General features: G+C 40.0%; 2 protein-coding genes across 7 annotated transcripts in view; one reads left to right on the top strand and one right to left on the bottom strand.

The window, feature by feature from the left end:
- The window catches only part of AP3S1 (adaptor related protein complex 3 subunit sigma 1), a 78,720-nt gene extending 74,864 nt beyond the window's left edge, over positions 1–3,856 (bottom strand). For all 5 annotated transcript variants that reach the window (XM_074382409.1, XM_010339646.3, XM_039468812.2 and 2 more), the window contains exon 1: positions 3,668–3,856. In XM_074382409.1, coding sequence (XP_074238510.1) covers positions 3,668–3,736 — 69 coding nt within the window. In that variant the 5' untranslated portion in view covers positions 3,737–3,856. The remainder of the gene's footprint in view (positions 1–3,667) is intronic.
- Positions 3,857–4,185: 329 nt separating this feature from the next.
- Positions 4,186–15,695, top strand: ATG12 (autophagy related 12). Of its 2 annotated transcripts, XM_003920681.4 has the most exons (4): positions 4,186–4,384; positions 8,225–8,361; positions 11,125–11,187; positions 11,905–15,695. In XM_003920681.4, the coding sequence occupies exons 1-4, from the start codon at positions 4,222–4,224 to the stop codon at positions 11,962–11,964; spliced, it is 423 nt and encodes a 140-aa protein (XP_003920730.1). In that variant the 5' UTR covers positions 4,186–4,221; the 3' UTR covers positions 11,965–15,695. The 2 variants fall into 2 exon arrangements, with proteins under 2 accessions (XP_003920730.1, XP_074238514.1); XM_074382413.1 differs by lacking the exons at positions 8,225–8,361; positions 11,905–15,695 and having other exon boundaries at positions 11,125–11,186.
- Positions 15,696–20,676: the final 4,981 nt, after the last annotated feature.

A 20,676-nucleotide genomic window follows, 5' to 3' on the forward strand; every position in this document is an offset into this window, starting at 1 on the left:
AGATGGAGTCACTCTGTCACCCAGGCTGGAGTGCAGTGGCATGATCTTGGCTCACTGCAGCCTCCACCTCCTTGGGTTCAAGCGATTCTCCTGCCTCAACCTCCCGAGTAGCTGCAACTGCAGGCATGCACTACCATGCCTGGCTAATTGTTGTATTTTTACTAGAGATAGGGTTTCGCCATGTTGGCCAGGCTGGTCTTGAACTGCTGACCTCAGGTGATTTACCTGCCTCGGCTCCCAAAGTGCTGAGATTATAGGCATGAGCCATGGCGCCTGGCCCAGACTTGAATTCTTAATGTCTGACTCTAGCAGAATGAACCAAAACTTCCGTTTAGCAAAACAGGTTTGTAACTTCATATTTCTCACACATAACAGCTTGGAGCCATGATCGAATCTAAAAATCTATTACAGCATGAAATGGAAATGTGTACTGTTAAAGGGCAGAGATGAATACATAAGTTGTTATAAGGGAGATAAATGAGGAATGAAAATGAAATGCAGTAGGATAAACTTGTTGGCAAATGGTTAAACAATCTGCAAACTGCTCAGTGTTAAACCATTACTCTTGGACTCAAACCTCAGCATCCTACCAGAGTATGGAATCGTTAGCTCAGTCACACCCCCAGATATTGTTTAATAAATTAAACTCAAAATTGTTATTCTTATTGGACATATACTTCTTAGAGAGCTCTTTAAAACAGAAACAGCAGAGCAACAGGTATTCCATTATTACTTTTGTGCTAAAGGCAGGGGTTGAAACCTCTAGTTAGTGAAGGACTACATTTTAAGAGAGAGAAGGAAATTCAGGAAGTCAATTCTAATCCAAACTCTATCCCAAGAGAGGAGATTCTAAATAAATTCATTTAGCAAAGATTTAGAGAGTTTTCTATGTTCAAGACTCAGTGTTGACTGCTGAGAATGACACAAACATACCCAAAATCTGATACCTTCCTTTGAGGATTCTATAGGATGGTTGCCCTGAGGAATTACAGGCTGTGAACGAGAATATTGTTCCATAACAAAGATAAAAAACAAAATCTAAAAACCAAGAGGAGCCTTTGAGCAAGATGAAAGGCTTCACAGAATGTTTAGGTGACATTTGCGCTGGGCCTAGAACAAGGGGTTGAATTTGGACACGTGGCAATGGAAAGGAAGGACATTCCAGGCAGCAAGAATAGAGTAACACCCCACACAAATAGACACTTCCAACTAATGTTCCCTTAAACAGTGTGCTTTTGCTGTGTAGACGTTCTTGGGGTTCTTCAAACAGGCTCTCTCCTCAGGCTTTTGCGTTTGATGCTCCTTCTACCTGGGATGCTCTTCCCCCAGATCTCTGCAAGGCTGCCTTTCTTACCCCCTTCAAGTCTTTGCTCAAATGCTACCTTCTCAGTGAGAATTTACCTGACTACCCTATTTTAAACTGTCATCCTTTCACTCTCTAAGACTCTTCCCTGCCTTATTTTTTTTCCCCCAGTACTTAGTACTAGCTGGCATGCTATAATGTAGCCTACTCCTTAATAGCTCTGTCTATGTTTCTCCTACAAGAGAGAAAGTTATCTGTTCCTTTCCAGATTTTAAAATAGTGCACTGCACATGGTAGGCATGAAATAAATGTCTGTTGACAAACCCATGGAATCAATGAATAAAAAAATATCTGCCCTCAAATAGGTTATGGTCTAGCGGAGGAAGCAAATATGTAAATAAATAATCTTAAATGATTCCTGAAAGACAAAAATACACACTCGGCAAAACCCAACTTATAAAAACCTAATACACAGAAACAACTCCTCTTACCCCACTTATACATGGCTAGTGACCACCAGGATTCTACTTTTTATATTTTCTAGCTACCTGTCCCCAGTAGCACCATCACTCATACAATGGCCAAAAATGCCACCACTGCTGCCAGAACTGCCACTTCTCACATTAACTGTCACTGCTACCTAGTGAGTGCTGGTAAAGAATATTTCTGTTCCCACTTTTGGACAAGGGAAAGATGGATTCCTGAGTTTCTAAATTAAATGCATTTTTCAGTAGATAGTTAAATTCTACACTACAGGAGTAGTATACACTGATTATATAGATTAGACAGGAAACTCACTATTTTGAATATTGCTTAAGTTTAGATTTGGAAAAAATAATTTTCTGAATGGTGTTACTATTGCAACATACTTTTCTTACACTGCAAATGGATGACACTGGCAAAATGGTTATGACAAAGATTCCTTCAATAAAGGCCATTACTATATTTTAACAAATAGGTAAAGTTAACAGCATTTTTTTCACTTGGAAGGATCAGCTAGAATTTAACCTGGATTAAAGAATGATGTAGAATTTTTAAACAGACCATTATATTCAAGTTACACTAAATTAAAACCACACAGGAGTAGCTGAAAATATTCTTTATTGCTAGCAAAGGCAAAACAACTTCAAAAAAATGAAGAATAAGCTCAAGATTTCTCACTTCAACTAACACCTCCACAGACTGCATTATCATTTTAGGCAAACTGACATTTTCACATTCACTTTTTAATGGCAAGATTGATTTCCATCTGGGACTTATCTGCATAAAAGTGTTAGCCTTGGCGTAATTTCAAAATTGAACTGAAAGCTCATTTATGGCCATAAGCAAAGTGCCACAATACCATAGTTATGCCTCACATTAATTCTACCACTGGGAGCCCAATTTTAAGTGTTTCAGCTAGTGAATTTTGCCCTCAGATAAGCACGTAAGTCTATAAAACCCTTCCTCGATCATCTATAAATCACTTATCTCTACTACCTTAATGCCTACAGCATTTGTCCATAATAAACAGTATTCATACTTTTAAAAGAAAAGTCCTACAAATACTACTATTCTTCATAAATAGAAAAAAACTATAAATGAGGACAAATTCCCATACGTGGAAAAATTCCAAATCAGAAGCTGAAATCACAACTTCTAGGTATAGAACCACAGTTCCAATCGGTCAACTGCACACGTCGCCGGTTAGAGAGTAAATAATCTGCAGCCAGCTGGTTAAAAAGTCTGATAAAAATATTAGGTCGTCACTTATCTTCCTTTTTAATAAGGAGACACCTGAAAGTCACACTGGGCAGTCGGGCAGTTATCAAACGCAGGAAGCCAAAGTTCCTGCGCGATGAGAGGATTACAGTGAAAAACAGTAGCCCATCTGTCCACAAAACAGAAAGAAGTCCACCTGGAAAGGCTGGAGTCGGGGGAGGGGGCGAGAAGAACGAGCTCCTCACCGTCTTCCTCCTCCCGGGCTAACCGCAGCCGCTGGCGGCAGGAAGGCAGCCGCGCGGGGTGGGCTAGTGGGGCCAGGGCGCAGGGCTCGGAGTGCAGGTGGGTTGCGGCTGCCCGGCCGGCGAGGCCCTGGCACCGGGAAGTCTCCAGGGCCTCGCCCGCGCAGCCAGGAAAGCCCGCAGCCCACCGACGGGCGGAGGAACCGCCCGGGCAGAGCCACGTCGGAGGCTGACCGCGCGGCAGCGAGGTGGGCACCCAGTCCACACCCACCGGGAGGCTGACAGCCGGCAAGGGCCAGGCGGCCTGGGCGCTAGAAGGGCCGCAGCGCGCCGGAGGGGGTCGCTCTCAGGAAGCCGCGCTGGGCGCTGCCCGTCGCCAACGACTCCCCCTCGACCTGATCGGCGGCAGCTGGATACTCACGTAGGGCTGGTAGAACTTGGAGAGCCGCGGTTTCCCGTGGTTATTGAAAATTAGGATCGCCTTGATCATGGCTGTACCGGGCCGACCGGGTGGGCACTGGGGGCCAGGGCGGGGGCGGGCGCGCGAGCCTCGCCTAGTAGTCTCGCCTGCAATCCTTCCCCACCCGCCCCCTCCCGCACGCGCGCGTGCGCGCGCTCTCGAGCAACTGGGCGGGGCCCGAGGGGCGGGGCCTGGGAGGGGCGGGCACTGAGGAAAGCGGAAACATTTCTGGGTCCGAGCCAGTTGCCTAAGGGGCGTGTGCTCACTCGACCGAGCACCAGCACGTTGCCCACGCTCCTCTCCCGAGGTCTGTTGTTGCGAAGAAACACGCATTGCGTTATTAACGATGAGAGTCTGCCACAGCTTGGATTTGAAGGAATAGCCGGCAATTCCAGCTTTCACTGTGGAATTGGGTCCCCCTACTCTGGCGCCTCCTTTGGGTCGCTCCCTGTAGAAAAGCACGCCCAGTGCATGCGCTCAGTCGCTACGTCCGCTGTCTTGTCTCTCCGAGCAAGATGGCGGAGGAGCCGCAGTCTGTGTTTCAGCTTCCTCCCTCAAGTGCTGCTGGAGGCGAGGGTCTTACGGAGGTCTCCCCAGAAATAACCACTCCGGAGCCTCCTTCTTCCGCTGCAGTTTCCCCGGGAATAGAGGAACCTGCTGGCGACACCAAGAAAAAAAGTAACTCAGAAGTTTATTTCCGGGCAGAGAGGCGGGAGGTTCAGATTGCATCCGACTAGGGGTGGTGACCAGTAAAGAAGCAAAATTTAGAGGAGTACTAGTCCTGGCCGTACACTTTGACCAGTCTCGTCAGAAGGAAAGAAGTGTACTTTCGATTTTTAAGACCTTTGAGTTGAGTGTTAAAATACCGTCTCTATCTATACGTGTAGCGCGGGATACTTGGATGCTACGCCTCTTTTTACGGTGTATTCAGAGTTGGCCAGACTGTGAAGGAGGGAGGGAACTGAGTGGGGGTCTCGGTAGTTCCAGGTACTTAACACAGGAGCTAATTATTTGAGTAATGTTTTAAGGTGGTAGGGTTGGTCATTGGCAAAGGCTGGATTCGAATTCACGCCTTCCGACTTACTCTCATATACCGTTTTCCCCCTCCCAATTTGTTGTAAATTCACGCCAAAAACCCAAAACGCAAATCTTAGGCAAAATGAAGACTGCTAAGGAAAAACTAAAGGCATAAATGTTCCCTTTTTAAGAAACACATTTTGGAACCTTTGTGAGTTATTTCATTGCTTGAACCAGCTATCCTCAACCTTTTATTGCTTCAGAATTAGTTCGCCTTTGTAAAATACAGAGATTGCTAAGGTGACGTGTTCTAAACGTGTTCTCAACTCTGTAGAGTTGAGTTGCCTATAAGAAAAGCAGCATGTAAACATCTTCGATGCAGAGAGGCTGATTTTGTCCTAGACTAGTTTTCCCAGTTCACAATCTTAAAATGACTGTGGTCTCTGGCCGGGCGCAGTAGCTCACGCCTGTAATCACATCACTGGGAGGCCGGGCGGGGAGGTGGGGGGGAGGAGGTGGAGCACTGGAGGTCAGGAGTTCGAGACCAGCCTGACCAACATGGTGAAACTGCCTCTAGTAAAAATACAAAAATTAGCTGGACGTGATGGCGCGCGCCAGTAAACCCAGCCAGTAAACCCAGCTACTGCGGAGGCGGAGGCAGGAGAATCGCTTGAATGCGGGAGGCGGAGGTTTCTATGAGCCGAGGTCGCGCCATTGCACTCCTGCCTGGACAGTAAGAGCGAAACTCCGTCGCAAAAAAAAAAAAAAAAAAAAAGACAATGGTGTCATTGCCTTTTCATCGAACTTCAATTTCTGCTGCTGAGGAGGAGAATTATCTCCCAAGACTGCCCCCCATTCCCCTTTAAATCATACTGCCATTTCCACGTGATACACTATGATTGTGTGGATAGCCGTTAGAATCATTATTCAAAAGAATTCCGCGGGTTTTACAGGTTTTTGTTGCGTTTTTTCTTCCAGTTTGCTATAGGCAAGAGCAGACTTTCCGAGATTCATTTTAAGGTCTAACAGTCTTAGTCAAAAGCTTGTTACTTGACCCTGATGATAGCTGTGTAAAACAGAAGCTAAAATAACAGTGATTTACGATGTAAATATTGCTCGAGGGCATAGTTTCTTTGGTCTGGACAATGTTTTTTTTGCAAATTGAACTGTCATTTAAGGATCAGATTTTTATTTTCTGGCTCTTGTTAGCATTTGAATTTGCCTCTCCAATATAAAACTTAGTTTCTCACTATTGAATTCCTACCTTGAGGGTAGTTATCATTTGTTGAGGATATTCTGATGAAAGCAGCTTAACTGTTTTGTATCCTCAGCCTTTGTGTTAATCTACAGAATAAAGATGGTTGAAACAGACCAAGGTTGTGGCACTGGCAGTACCTTAGGTTACCTGGGGAGTAAGTGTTCCCCTAGTTGATTCTAATGTGTATCCGGAGTTCAGAACTAAAGCAAATCACCTTTAAAGAGAGGGCAGCTATAATTATTTTCCTTATCCAGTTCTCGCTGTCTCATACTTCTTCTTTAGGTAGCATAACTCATAATATTTTCTGCTTCACTTTCTGGAAATGTTTAATTGCATTAATTGATTTATTGATAGTCCCAGGGGATTGAGGGAGCAGTGAAGGGCGGTATGAAGGATAAGCTAATCAAAATCCTCGTTATCCCCAAATTCCTTCCTATTCACGAGATAACTGGGACCTAGGATGGCTAAGTAGTTCTTTAGCAGGAAAATAAAGTGTGTGCATCGTATGTTCTAGCTGCCTTCATTCCAGGGGTAAACTTGAATAAGTTGACCTCTGATTCCATTCGGCCCCAACAATACCAATAGAATGGAGCAAGAAGGGTGTAATAGAATAGAGTTAACTTTAGGGGGCAGCAATACACTATTTTGCTTTCAATGTGTGTAGCCTTTGATTGTAGATGGCTTTTTTGTCTTTTTTTTTTTTTGGACGCAGAATCTTGCTCTGTCGCCAGGCTGGAGACAGCCTCACAATCTCTGCTCACTGCAACCTCTGCCTCCCAGGTTCAAGCGATTTTCCCGTCTCAGCCTCCTGAGTAGCTGGGATTACAGGCATGCACCACCATGCCTGGCTAATTTTTTATTTAGTAGAGAGGGGGTTTCACGGTGCTGGTTAGGCCGGTCTTGAACTCCTGACATCAGGTGATCCACCCACCTCTGCCTCCCAGAGTGCTGGGATTACAGAAGTGAGCCACTGCGCCCTGCCAGATTTTTTTTTTTTTAAGCAAAATAACTTTACTCAAGAGACAGATTCATAGGCTTTGATTTTGCATATCTGTATTTTGCATCATTGAAACCTTAAGATTTCCCTTTTGCCACTTCTTTTTGTCCTTTTGTTCTATTTTACTGTTAAAACTTATTGCTTTCCTTTATTAAAAAGTTTACTGTAGAAAATTTGGTAGTTACAAAGAGCATAAGTAAAACAAAGTAATCCTTGCCTATAATGTCACTACTGAGAAATAACGTTCTGGTGCATATTCTGCAATATTTATGTGAATGTGTTTATGATGGTTTTAATGGAATTGAGATCATATTATACATGTTTTGTGTTTAGAACATTTTTCTAACTTTCTCTGCCATTAAATATACTTTTATAATGTGTTTTTTTAAAGGCTGTTTAATCTTAGTGTTTGTTAAGTATGAGTTACGTATGCTGGATACTGTTGTAAACATGTGTTAACTCCTGGCAACGATGCAGTGGAGTAGGTGCTAGTATCCTCATTTTACAAATGAAGAAAATGTGGCATAGAGAGATTAAATTATCCACATATATACCCAGCAAGTGGCAAAGCCAGGATTTGAACCCCAGGCAGTTTAAAGTGTGTGCTGTTTACTACATTCTATCATTGAGTATAGTATCTTTTAATCAGTCATCTCCAAATATCCTTGCTAGATACTTAGGTTTACAGTGTTTCATATAAAAGTAAATGCTTAAATGGAGGTGAGATCTTTTTAAGTGAATTTTTACACATCTCCTATTTTCTTAGACTAAATTCCTAGAAGTACTGTTGAACCAAAGTATGCCTTCTTTGGGATCTGTATTAGCATATTGCATGCCATATTGTATACCCATAAAGTGTATACCATTTCATATTATCAATAGTAGTATCATCTACACTGTTAATTATTCTAATTTTTACTAGTTTGGTAGGTGAAAAGGGACATGACATTATTTTACTTTGCTTTTTTGAACTTTTATTTGTTGATTATTTGTATTTTTTCTCTTTGGAATGCCTATTAAGATAAAATGCACTTTAAAAATCAGTCCTGTTATGAAAACTTTGTAGTTTCAAGAAAAAGAAAGATGAAAAAGAATCTTAACATTTTTACATCTCTGAGGTATCTTTTGTATCATAAATACCTAAGATGGATGTAGATTAAATATTTCTGACTTCTAAGTCTTTTATATTTCATTCTCCTTAGATATTCCAAAGTAATTGTCAGTAAATTTTTTTCTTCTTTTACAGTTGACATTTTGCTGAAAGCTGTGGGAGATACTCCTATTATGAAAACAAAGAAGTGGGCAGTAGAGCGAACACGAACCATCCAAGGACTCATTGACTTCATCAAAAAGTTTCTTAAACTTGTGGCCTCAGAACAGTTGGTATGAAACCAGTGGTGATGTTTTCCTACAAAAATTTGCGATAGTTCCTAGGCAACAATGAATAACGGTTGTTTATAGAAATGCATATGGAGCCACACATGTTGCTTTGGTTATCCCCTTTTATCTCTCCCTCTCTCTTTTTTTTTTTTTTTTTTGAGACAAGTTCTCACTCTGTTGCCCAAGCTGGGAATGCAGTGGCTCGCTGCAATCTCCTCCTCCTGGTTCAAGTGATTCTCCTGCTTCAGCCACCCGAGCAGCTGAGATTACAGGAGTGCACCACTATGCCTGGCTAATTTTTATGTTTTTAGTAGAAACTGGATTTCGTCATGTTGCCCAGGCTAGTCTCGAGCTCCTGAGCTCAAGGTATCTGCCCACCTCAGAAGTGCTGGGATTACATGAGTATGCTACCATGCCATACCTTATCGCTTGTTAGTGAAATTTATGTACTTTATTGAAGGATTTTCTGGAGAATTCTGAAATGAAATGTTTTAGGTTTTTTTTTTTTTACACTGTCAACGAGTTTGTGTGGTTTTCTTGTTTTTTCTTTTTTGCCTCCTGTATTGCTTTCCTCAGAAAGTCACTGAATACTCGTGCAGAAAAATCTGTCATAGAACATTACATTATCTGTACATGACTACAGAAGTTTTGGGTTTTTCCAATTTGTTTTGATAGCAATTACATTTTTCCTATTTTTCTTGACGTAAGCAATGTATCTTTGCCGTATACTGTGAAAGAACTAAGAGATATATACTTATTCATGATACAGTACACATTAAGCACTTCACGGTGGCAGTTGTAAAAGTTAATACTTTAAATGCCACTGCATTTTAATTTGACATTTGACTACAGAAATTTAAATGTCTACATGTATTCAGCATTTTAAGTGTTTTATATATTCATATTTTTATATGTATCAGACACCTTTATCTGCAAATAGATCACAATCTTGGATAGTATTAACTAGTATTAACTCAAGAGAATGAGTGGATAGGTAGCTGAAGAATCACTAAGTATTTTTTAAATAAAATCAGGAATTTTTTGTGTGGGGGCGCTGGGGGAAATATTTGGTTTGTAGATGGGGAAAACAAGTTAACTATCATTGAAGCAGAACATTTTGGAATTTCTTTTTGTCAATGAGGAGCACAAAACTGACTCTGATCTAAGAGTTTGGCTGTAAGTGCTCTCACAAAAGGGACTTCATATTAAAAAAGTAAATGCAAGATAGGTTTATAACTAGAAGTTATTTGAGACAAGAATGGCATAAAGCAAGGGATTTCTCCAAGGAAAGTTGTTTGGGAAAAGGAATTGGGAATAATTGAGTTTTACAGGTGAGTGTCTCCCTTGGTGATAAATCAGAGTGAGAAAAGCATCTGTTTTATAAGAGTGCCATGTAGAATTTAATTAAAGGGGGGGCTATCAGAGATGAGCAAGAAGTTTTAGTGTCATCCAAGTGCATATAGTTTCCATACTCCCAAACAGAGGACGTTTTCTGGAGTTGAGACCGAAATGGAAAAGTCAGGGGAATGAGGACCTACACGTAAGAGAAATGAGCAGAGGCTATGTCTCTACTAAGGACGCAACATGAGGAATTGGTAAAATAAGAGTGATGAGTGATTTAATGCATTAGTTTAGAAATACGTGAAGATAAAAGATGATACTGTGTTCCGTGTTAATATTAAGAATTTTGAAATTTTGTATTGCCTATATTCATTCAATAATCTGAAAGGACTTGATTGATACCAGTACATAGTAGGTTAAACCATATAAAATTGCCATCATTCAACCATTTTAACCTATGAAAATTTTATATGGGTAAAATTAAAGCCTCTGTAGTGAATATGATTATGCTTTCCCATTTAAGCAATGGTCTTATTATTTTCTGTATCTTACAAATTAGGAAACAGGATGAGACATACCATTTGCACTTACAGCCAGGATTCAAACCCAGATGTGTCTCAGTAGAGCCTATATACTTATTCACCACACTGTGTTGCCTAAGAGAGATGCAAGCGGTATTGATTGTTCATGGTTGGTGATCAAAATAGTATCTGTCAACCAACTATTCTGATAACTGGCTTAAAAAAAAAATACTATGTTAAATTCAGGACATTTTAGTCCCAAATTCGGATATTAAAGCAAATAGTGTTTTCCGAAAAGCAAATTATTAGAAGGCACTTTGACACTGTGACTTGAAGTACTAGAAATTTTTAGTAAAAACAGACTAAACTACAACATTGAGCAGTGAATCCTTCAAAGAGCTAGGTTATAAGGTTTTAATTATGGTACTTTTTTCCTGCTTCATTTACCTGAAAATGACTTTATAAAAAATTTATATATGGCATATGTTTACCCAAAGAAAATGCACAAACTATCTTGAATATTAAATATATTGATTGATTTTTGTCTTTGTGTGAAATTTTCTTAGGAGAAATTCTTTATGGGTAAGTGGGGAAATTTTTATAATGTAATTTCTTGAATAACCAGCCCTTCAAAAGCCATTTATAAAAAAATATTTAAAAGTTTCTTACTTTTAAAAAGTTAGGAACCACTCTTCTGGGAACTTAAATTGTGTTATTTTTGTTCCTCTGGAGGAAAAATGAGATCTTCATCTCTTTAAATTGTCTATTTTAGAAAAGTTAGGAATTCAGAGAAGATTCTTCTATTGTGAAAATGATACAAAATAGCTAGCTGATTGGAACCCAGAAAAATGCAGATTAATCAGGATACCAATAAACATCTCTGTTTTCCTCCCCTTTCTTGTAGTTTATTTATGTGAATCAATCCTTTGCTCCTTCCCCAGACCAAGAAGTTGGAACTCTCTATGAGGTAAAAATAAAAAAGAGAAATTACTGTGTTTTTTCCTTAATGGAGTATGCACATCTGTATAATATATATATTGTATAGTATTGTTAATTCACATTTTATTTCAAGTGGTGGCATGCCATTCTTCATCGTCTGGGATAGAAAAGATGACTTTCTTGTTCTATTACCTCTCTAATATCTTGATCATAGTAGGATCTTAATAAGTAATAATACAATGATTGAAGAACCAAGGAATAAATTATATTTCAAAGTCATCTTTGTGATTCTCAGTAAGGCTTTTTCTTTATCTACATTTGATTTCTTCTACATTGTTTTTATAATCTGTCATCCAAATCTGCTTACAAGAAATTGAAAAAACAGCATAACAGTGACCTTTTCAACATCTTACAGTTTCATGGCAATAGTCAATAGAGTACATATACTAGCACCAGTACTAGAAAACAGCTGAAATGACATACACTGAGATGTAGAGAAGGACAGGATTAAAGTATGTAAGCTCATTCATACCTAAGATGCTTAAAGGATAGATTTTATTAAATACTTAACGATTATTAATATGTGTCTGATATAACAGGCGTCCTTTGAAAGAGATAGCCTTTTACATATGTAATTTAATATACATGTGTGGATATTTATGATACATATAGCGTTTATTTTCTTAGTTTCATCTAAGAATAATAAAGATTGAGTTTGATTTATTGCCTTTTTTTCTTTTTGTAGTGTTTTGGCAGTGATGGTAAACTGGTTCTACATTACTGCAAATCCCAGGCATGGGGATGAACCACAAAGAAAATCAACTTACTACATGAGATGGATTTTCACAGAAGAGACAGCTCTGAAAAGTTTTGATGCTTGTGGCAAGAGACTTAACAGATGTCATCTATTCAGCATGTGTCTACTCTGTGCATAAGAAAACATCCATAGCGTGAATGGACTCACAAAAATGTGATTTGTATTAATATATAAATCATCATAAAAGATGGTCGTTATACCCATTGCTCCTACCCATTAGAATTATTGCTGGAGATCTGCCTCTAAGGTTGAAAAGGAGACAAAGGCTGTGTAAATGTCTTGATTACCAGTTCTCAAAATGACTGAAGTTGTTTTCATGGTAAAAGTTAATTTACTAAAGAGTTCCTTTTTTTTTTTTTTTTTTTTTTTTAAATGTTTACATTTGTGTCTGTGGTGGTTACTTCTTCAACAGTCACATTGACCTGCTGGCTGAATACCTCAGATAGTCCAGTAGAGGGCAGCCCAGCAGGCAGAAAAGGTTAGGCACTTTGGTTTCACACCTTTGCTGGGGAATAACGGGAAATGGCTGTTTTTGCTAATTTTTAGCTAATATCTAGCCAGGAGAGCAAGCATGTTTGATAGATTGAAAGACTATAATTTTAGACAATATGCATAGTTCAATTTTTGGGGGGGATACAGAAACATAAATTCTGGACAAGTAAGTCATATACCTATTTTCAGCCCTATCATTTAAGGATTCTTGAGTCTCAGTGATGTAACTGTGGTGTTACTCTGTCATTTATAGTGTCAAAAGCACTTGATGAGCGAACTCAGTAACATCTTTTTGAATGTTTCAAAATGCATTTTCCAACTTGAAAGCTCACAATAATTGAAAGGTACCCTTAATGTGTATTTTATGCCGTGACTAAAAGTACCATTTTTACTGATGCTATTAGACTTATAATTTTTTGAAGTGGGATTTAACTTTTTTTTTTTTCCTTCTGTATTTGTAATGCCATTATTTTTAGAAAGCATTCCAGATCAGGCATGGTGGCTTACAGCTGTAATCCCAGCACTTTGGAAGGTCAAGCAAGGTGTGGGGATTCTGTGAGGCTATGAGTTTGACACCAGCCTGAGTAACAAGACAAGACCCCCATTTCTCCAAAAATAAAAATGAAAATCATTATTAGGCTGCAGAGGCAAGAGGATCCCCTGAGCCCAGGAGTTCAAGGGTATAGTGAGCTATGATTGTACCAATGCATCCCTGCTGGGCAACAGAATGAGACCCCATCTCAAAAGGGGGAAAAAAAGGCATTCTAATAAATTGAATGGAATGTGAATGGAATTTCGAAACAGAATCTCAAATGGTATGTAGTAGAATTCCAAGTATTTATATCATTTAAGTTCAGTTTGGAAAAGGTCTGTCCTCTAGTTTTGTCCAGTTTACTAAAGGAAATGAATATATTTGCATATTTAACAAATACCAGAAATAGGTTGAATTTGTTTATTATGTTTGCCACTGAGGTTTCAGATGATAGATCTCAAAAATTAAAAATGCTAGTTGAATTTGTAGCATCAATTTAATTACTCTTTTGACCTAAATAACTTAATAGTTTATTAAATATAAGGTTAGCTTAATATGTAGCTAGCCTTGTATTCTTTCCTAACAACTCTGAAGAATACATAGGACTTTGCTGTGTGTGTGTGTGTGTGTGTGTGTGTGTGTGTGTGTGTGAGAGAGAGAGAGAGAGAGAGAGAGAGAGAGACGGAGTTTCGCTTTTGTTGCCTAAGCTGGAGTGCAATGGTGCAGTCTCAGTTCATGGCAGCTTCTGCCTCTTGGGTTCAAGCACTTCTGCCTCCGCCTCCCCAGTAGCTGGGATTACAGTTTCCTGCCACCACGTTTGGCTGATGTTTTGTTATTTTCGATAGAAAAGGAGTTTCACCATGTTGGCCAGCCTGGACTGACCTCAGGTGATCCACCTGCCATGGCCTCCCAAAGTGCTGGGATTACAGGCATGAGCCGCCATGCCTGGTCTGAACATTTTACTTTTTCAAATCATATTTAATTATTTCTTGATCTTTACTCAAAGAATCATTCTGCGCTAAATTTGCAACATTAAACAATAATTAAGCCTGGATCTGATAAGTTATTGGGTGACTGGAACCTAAAACACAATTTATTTTTAAACTCTCAAGTCTAACTGAACTTGGAGGAAAAATTGAACATTCAGGTGATATTTTAAGTTTTCCTTGTTTTTGACTAAATAGATGTCAATATTGTCATGCTAACTGTGCATAGATGGTGTAATTTTGAAGTGGTGTGTGGAGGGAGGCCATTTGCCCATGGATACAGCACCAAGTCAGTTGTAGTAATGAAAAATGGCACCCAAGGTATATGATATTACAATTTTTATGCCAAACACTTCATAATAAATTCATCATATTTAAGGAGTAAAGTAAATTAATGTTTTATCTGAAATCAAAATGGGATTGGATAATTCCTAGAATCTGATTTCTGTTAAGTTTCAGTACTAAAGGGGCCTCAAATAGCTACTAGAAGTACAGTGTAGTCCTCAGATTATATGATATTGGTCAACCAATTGCGTCGTAACACAAAGTGGGAAAGCCTTAGGTGTTGAAGGAGTGTGAAAATAAAAACCTCATGCAGTTTCTTCATGAAAAGCCTTCATTTTTCAAGGATTATAATATGCCAAATAAACATTTGGTACTAAGGAAGCCAGCTACAGGCCACATAATTAAAAGTATTCAGAAAACAATTCAGCAAATACTACTCTTTGAATATAGTTCAAACTATATTTATACAGTTTCCCTAGAATACTATTTAACCCATACTGGATTATTCACTATTCTTTGAAGATGCCTTGTTTTCTCTGTTTCCTACTTCTGCTTGTGCAATTTACTTACACCTTCACTCTTTCAAATCCTAACTCTTCAAGGCCTGATTTAGACTTTGACTTTTTAAAGGCTATCTGAATCATTGTAGGAAAAGATACCCTTTCTCTCATACAAACACTTAGAGCAAACTACCACTATTACAACACTCACTGCATACTGCTTCAGAGCCACGTATCCAGTTAGTCTGGTTTTTATTTGGTACCCACACACAAATACTTAGTACATTTCCTTATACATAATATAATTAGTAATGTAACATTGAGTGAATGAAATTGTGATTAGCAAAATATGACAGCTAAAAACAAAGGAAATTTTGTATAGTTTAAATTTTTATATGGCAGAAGGTAATGGAAAATATTTGCAACATATGACAGGGTTTTTAATGTCTTAAATATATGAAGATTTCAATTGGTAAGAAAAGACCAACTGAAAAATAGGCAAAACATACCAAATTTCGATTCACAAAAAAACACAAATGGCCAATAAAACATGAAACATCTTGAACCCCACTGTTTACAAAAAATGCAAATAAAAATGCTGATTAACATTTATCAACAATAAAAATAATGTACATCTTGGTATTTGCAGAGTTGTGGGGAAATCCTGTCATATTTTGGTGAATAGAATATGAGTTGGTACCTCACTTTTAGGGGGCAATTTGGCAATGTCAAAAACCTTAGAAACTTAAGTATAAACTTCAGTTTGTATAACCTTTCATTCACATTGAATGCCTACTATTTACAATATTGGAATAACACAAAACTCATAAAAGACTAATAAAGTCCCTGTTCTTGAGTCATTTTCATGCTAACTCAAGGGGGTACGACAGATTTTCAGATTTGAATTTAAATCTTGAAGTTTTTTTTTTTTTTTTTTTTTGAGACGGAGTTTCGCCCTTGTTGCCCAGGCTGGAGTGCAATGGCGCGATCTCGGCTCACCGCAACCTCCGCCTCCTGGGTTCAGGCAATTCTCCTGCCTCAGCCTCCTGAGTAGCTGGGATTACAGGCACGTGCCACCATGCCCAGCTAATTTTTTGTATTTTTAGTAGAGACGGGGTTTCACCATGTTGACCCGGATGGTCTCGATCTCTCGACCTCATGATCCACCCACCTCGGCCTCCCAAAGTGCTGGGATTACAGGCTTGAGCCACCGCGCCCGGCCTGAAGTTTTTAAAAATTGAATTTCTAGAAAAAATGGAAAGTAAAAAGTTGATACCTGATATTAGTTTTACTGACGTTTTCTTATTTAATATTAATGAATGAAAAATAAAACATGTATGTGAGTAAAATCTTAAGAGGAATCCTTATAAATTAACTCCCATAGTTCCTTCTGTCATCATAGATGATACACATGAATCTTAGGTGATTAATGATAGACGCAAAGGATGTCCTATTGATTTTGAGATGACTCTATTTGTTTTGCAACTGTCTTTCTTCCAACATGGCGAACTATTTGTTCCCAGTTCTTGAATCTAGATCTATAAAACACTTTTCCTCCTTTCCTGTCCCAGTTTTCCCATCTTAAGAATGATAAATCCATCCCTCTAGTGGCTTAGAATCTTGATGACTCTCTTCCAACCCATTCCAATCTATCAGAAAATCCTGATAGCTTTACTACCCAAAGCAATCTACAGATTCAATGCAATTGCTATCAAAATACCAATGACATTCTTCCCTGAAATTGGAAAGAAAATTCTAAAATTTTTATGGAACCCCGAAAGACCCAGAGTAGCCAAAGCCATCCTGAGCAAAAATAGCAAAGCTGGAGGCATCACATTACTTGGCCTCAAATTATATACGACAAAGCTGTAGTAACCAAAACAGCATGATAGAAGCATAAAAACAAGACACAGACGAATGGAATAGAATAGAGAACCCAGAAGTAAGTTCCTGTATTTACTTGCAGTCAACAAAGGCACTAAGAACATGCATTCGGAAAAGGACAATCTCTTCTATAAAAGTTTGGGCTGGGCAAAGATTTCTTAAGAGTAAGACCTCAAAGACAACCAAAGTGATAATGAGCAAATGGGATCACATCAAGCTAAAAAGCTTCTGCATGGCAGAGGAAACAAAGTGAAGAAATATACTACAGAATGGGCGAAAATATTTGCCAACTACCCAACTGTCAAGGAAGTAAAAACTATATAAAGAGCTTAATAGCCCCTCCAAAATCCAATTAAAAATAGGCAAAAGATCTGAATAAATGTTTCTTACAAGAAGACATCAAAATGGGTAACAGGTATATGAACAAATGCTCAACACTAATCACCAGAGTAAAGTAAATCAAAGCATTTGAGATACCACACTCCAGTCTCAGTGACTTTTATAATAAGACAGGCAATAATGGATGTGGTGAGGATATGGAGAAACACTTATACAGTATTGGTGGGAATGTAAATTACTATAGCCACTAAGGAGAACAGTATGGAGGCTCCTCAAAAAAATGAATAGAACTGTATAATCCGCATTCTCTGCTGGTTATATACCCAAAGGTGAGATCAGTATATCAAGATACCTGCACTGCAATATTTATTGCAGCAGTATTCACAATAGCCAAGATGTGTAATCAACCTAAGTGTCCCTACATGGACATATGGATAAAGAAAATGTATCTGTACATCATGGCATCTTCAGCCTTTAAAAAGAATGAAATCCTGTCATTTGCAACATGGAACTGGATGATATTATGATGTTAAGTGAAACAACCCAGGCACAGAAAGACAATTAACACATATTCTCATATGTGGGAGCCTAAAAAAATTGCTTTTAGGATTGACTGGAAAGATGGCCAAATTGGAACAACTCCAGTCTGCAGCTCCCAGTGAGACCAACACAGAAGCTGGGTAATTTCTGCATTTCCAACTGAGGTACCCTGTTCATTTCATTGGGTCTGGTTAGGCAGTGGGTTAGGCAGTCCACAGAGAGCAAGCAGAAGCAGCGTGAGGCATTGCCTCACACTGGAAGTGCAAAGAGCAGGGGAGCCTCCCTTTCTTAGCCAGTGGAAGCTGTGAGGGACTGTGCTCTCCAGCCCAGATACTACACTTTTCCCAGGTTTTTTGCAATCTGCAGACCAAGAGATTCCCTCGTGTGCCTACACCACCAGGACCCTGGGTTTCAAGCACAAAACTGGGAGGCTGTTTGGGCAGATACTGAGCTAGCTGCAGGAGTTTTGTGTTTTGGTTTTGTTTTTCATACCCCGGTGGCACCCTGGAACCCTAGCAAGACAGAACTGTTCACTCCCCTGGAAAGGGGGCTGAAGCCAGGGAGCAAAGTGGTCTCACTCAGCAGGTCCACTCCCACAGAGCTCAGCAAGCTAAGAACTGCTGGCCTGAAATTCTCACTGCCAGTGTAACTGGGTTTTTTCTTGGTTGCTGGTGAGGCATAGCTACCCCAAGAGAATGCGGTGGGTTCTTGGTCTCCAATCTCTCAAAGAATAAGCGATGGGACCACTGCAGGTACACCATACACTCGTAACAGTAAATATCAGACCCAAGAAGTGTTGCAGAAAGGTGATTTTATTTAGGTAGAGGAAAGAGAAGAGAAAGACTTCCGCAAAGAGTGTGGAAAGGGATTCCAGAGGGGAAATCTCAGAGGGGAAAGGGAACTCCCACCATGTGGGAGGGGATTCCAGAGAGCTGGAAATCCGGTGGCGTGGGTGAATGAGCAGGGGAATTTATCCTGGGAGAAATTCTCACCTTCCCAAGTTCCTCTGGCCAGTGAAAGAAGTTCCTTTAAACTTCCGCCAGGGTGATTGACTCTTAGTTTCTTCCCTTGCCCACGAAATTCAAACATAAACCGTTAAATCTCCCAGATGGTGAGTGATGGGAGGGGGGCATGGCACTGGGAAATTTTTGCCCTTAAAACTACACCCCATCATGGACCCAGAAAGAGAACACATTCCCTCAGCAGGACAGTAGTCTGAGTGGACCTGGGAGGATTGAACTCAGTGGTGGGGAGGGGCGTCTACTATTACTGAGGCTTGAATATGTGGTTTTTCTCTGACAGCCCTAAAAAGGCCTGGAAGTTCAGACTGGGTGGAATTCAACACAGTGCAGCAAAGTAGCTGTGGCCAGACTGCCTCTGTAGATTCCTCTTCACTGGACAGGGCATCTCTGAAAGAAAGGCAGTAGCCCCAGTCAAGGGCTTATAGATAAAACTTCCATCTCACTGGGACAGAGCACCTGCGGGAAGGGGTGGCTGCGGGTGTAGCTTCAGTGGAATTAAACATTTCTGCCTGCCAGCTCTGAAGAGAGCAGTAGTTCCTGACAAGGAGGGTTCGACCAGCACAGCACTTGAGCTCTGCTAAGATTACCTCCTCAAGTGTGTCCCTGACCCCTGTGCCTCCTGCCTGGGAGAAACCTCCCCAGAGGGGTTAACAGACATTTGATATAGGAGAGCTCCAGCTGTCATCAGGTTGGTGCCCCTCTGGGATGAAGCTTCCAGAGGAAGGAACAGGCAGCAGTCTTTGCTGTTCTGCAGCCTCCACTGGTGATATCCAGCAAATAGGGTCTGCAGTCGACCTCCTGCAAACTGCAGCAGATATGCAGAAAAGGAACCTGTAAGAAGAAAAACTACCAATCAGAAAGCAATAACATCAATACCAACAAAAGAAACTCCCACACAGAAACTCCATCCAAGGGTCATCAACCTCAAAGATCAAAGGTAGGTAAATCCAAGAAGATGAAAAATCCCAATGCAAAAAGGCTAAAAATTCTAAAAACCAGAATGCCTCTACAAATAATCCCAACTCCTCTCCAGCAAGGGCACAAAACTGGACAGAGAATGAATCTGACAAATTGACAGAAGTAGGCTTAGAAGCTGGGTAATAACAAAGTCCTCTAAGCTAAAGGAGCATGTTCTAACCCAATGCAAAAAAGCTAAGAAACTTGACAAAAGGTTACAGGAACTGCTAACTAGAATAGCCAGTTTAGAGAAGAACATAAATGACCTAAGGAGCTGAAAAACACAGCACAAGAACTTTGGGAAGCACACACAAGTACAGGCATTGATCGACTTACGACCTAGGCCACTTACGACCATTCAACTTTATGACCACAATCACTAGCCACGACTGCTCCGCGTCTGGCAGCGCAAATGTTGCCCAGCTGGGTGTACAACAGTGCGGACCAGCTTCCAGCAGCACTACCATCTCCATGTGCACCATTTCAACTGTACGTATAGCCTACTCAACTTATGACCAAATTGTGTTACGACCGTTCCGTGGTCCCAACCACGGTCATAAGTCGAGCACTACCTGTATTGCTAACTGAATTGATAAGTGGAAGAAAAGATATCAGAGACAGAAGATCAACTTACTGAAATGAGGCATGAAGACAAGTCTAAAAAAAAATTAAAAGGAATGAACAAAGCCTTCAAGAAATATGGGACTATGTGAAAAGACCAAACCTACGATTGACTGAGGTCCCTGAAAGTGACAGACAGAATGTAACCAATTTGGAAAACACACTTCAGAATGTTATCCAGCACTTCCCCAATGTAACAAGACAGGCCAACATTCAAATTCAAGAAATACAGAGAACACCACAAATATAATCTTCAAGAAGGGCAATGCCAAGACACGTAATCGTCAGATTCTCCAAGGTGGAAATGAAGGAAAATACGTTAAGGGTAACCACAGAGAAAGGTCAGGTTACCTACAGAGGAAAGCCATCAGACTAGCAGCGGATCTCTCTCCAGAAGCCCTACAAGCCAGAAGAGATTGGGGGCCAATATTCAATATTCTTAAAGAAATGAATTTTCAACCCAGAATTTCATATCCAGCCAAACTAAGTTTCATAAGTAAAGGAGAAATCCTTTATAGACAAGCAATGTTGAGAGATTTTGT

Source organism: Saimiri boliviensis, chromosome 1 (assembly GCF_048565385.1).
Source record: "Saimiri boliviensis isolate mSaiBol1 chromosome 1, mSaiBol1.pri, whole genome shotgun sequence".
Lineage (NCBI taxonomy): Eukaryota > Metazoa > Chordata > Mammalia > Primates > Cebidae > Saimiri > Saimiri boliviensis.

Bases quoted from the DNA above. Each gene is read 5' to 3' on its own strand.
- ATG12 (XM_003920681.4), top strand. From the start codon at position 4,222: ATGGCGGAGGAGCCGCAGTCTGTGTTTCAGCTTCCTCCCTCAAGTGCT. The intron at 4,385-8,224 runs GTAACTCAGAAG...CTTCTTTTACAG, and splicing joins TGGCGACACCAAGAAAAAAA to TTGACATTTTGCTGAAAGCT. The intron at 11,188-11,904 runs GTAAAAATAAAA...TTCTTTTTGTAG, and splicing joins AAGTTGGAACTCTCTATGAG to TGTTTTGGCAGTGATGGTAA.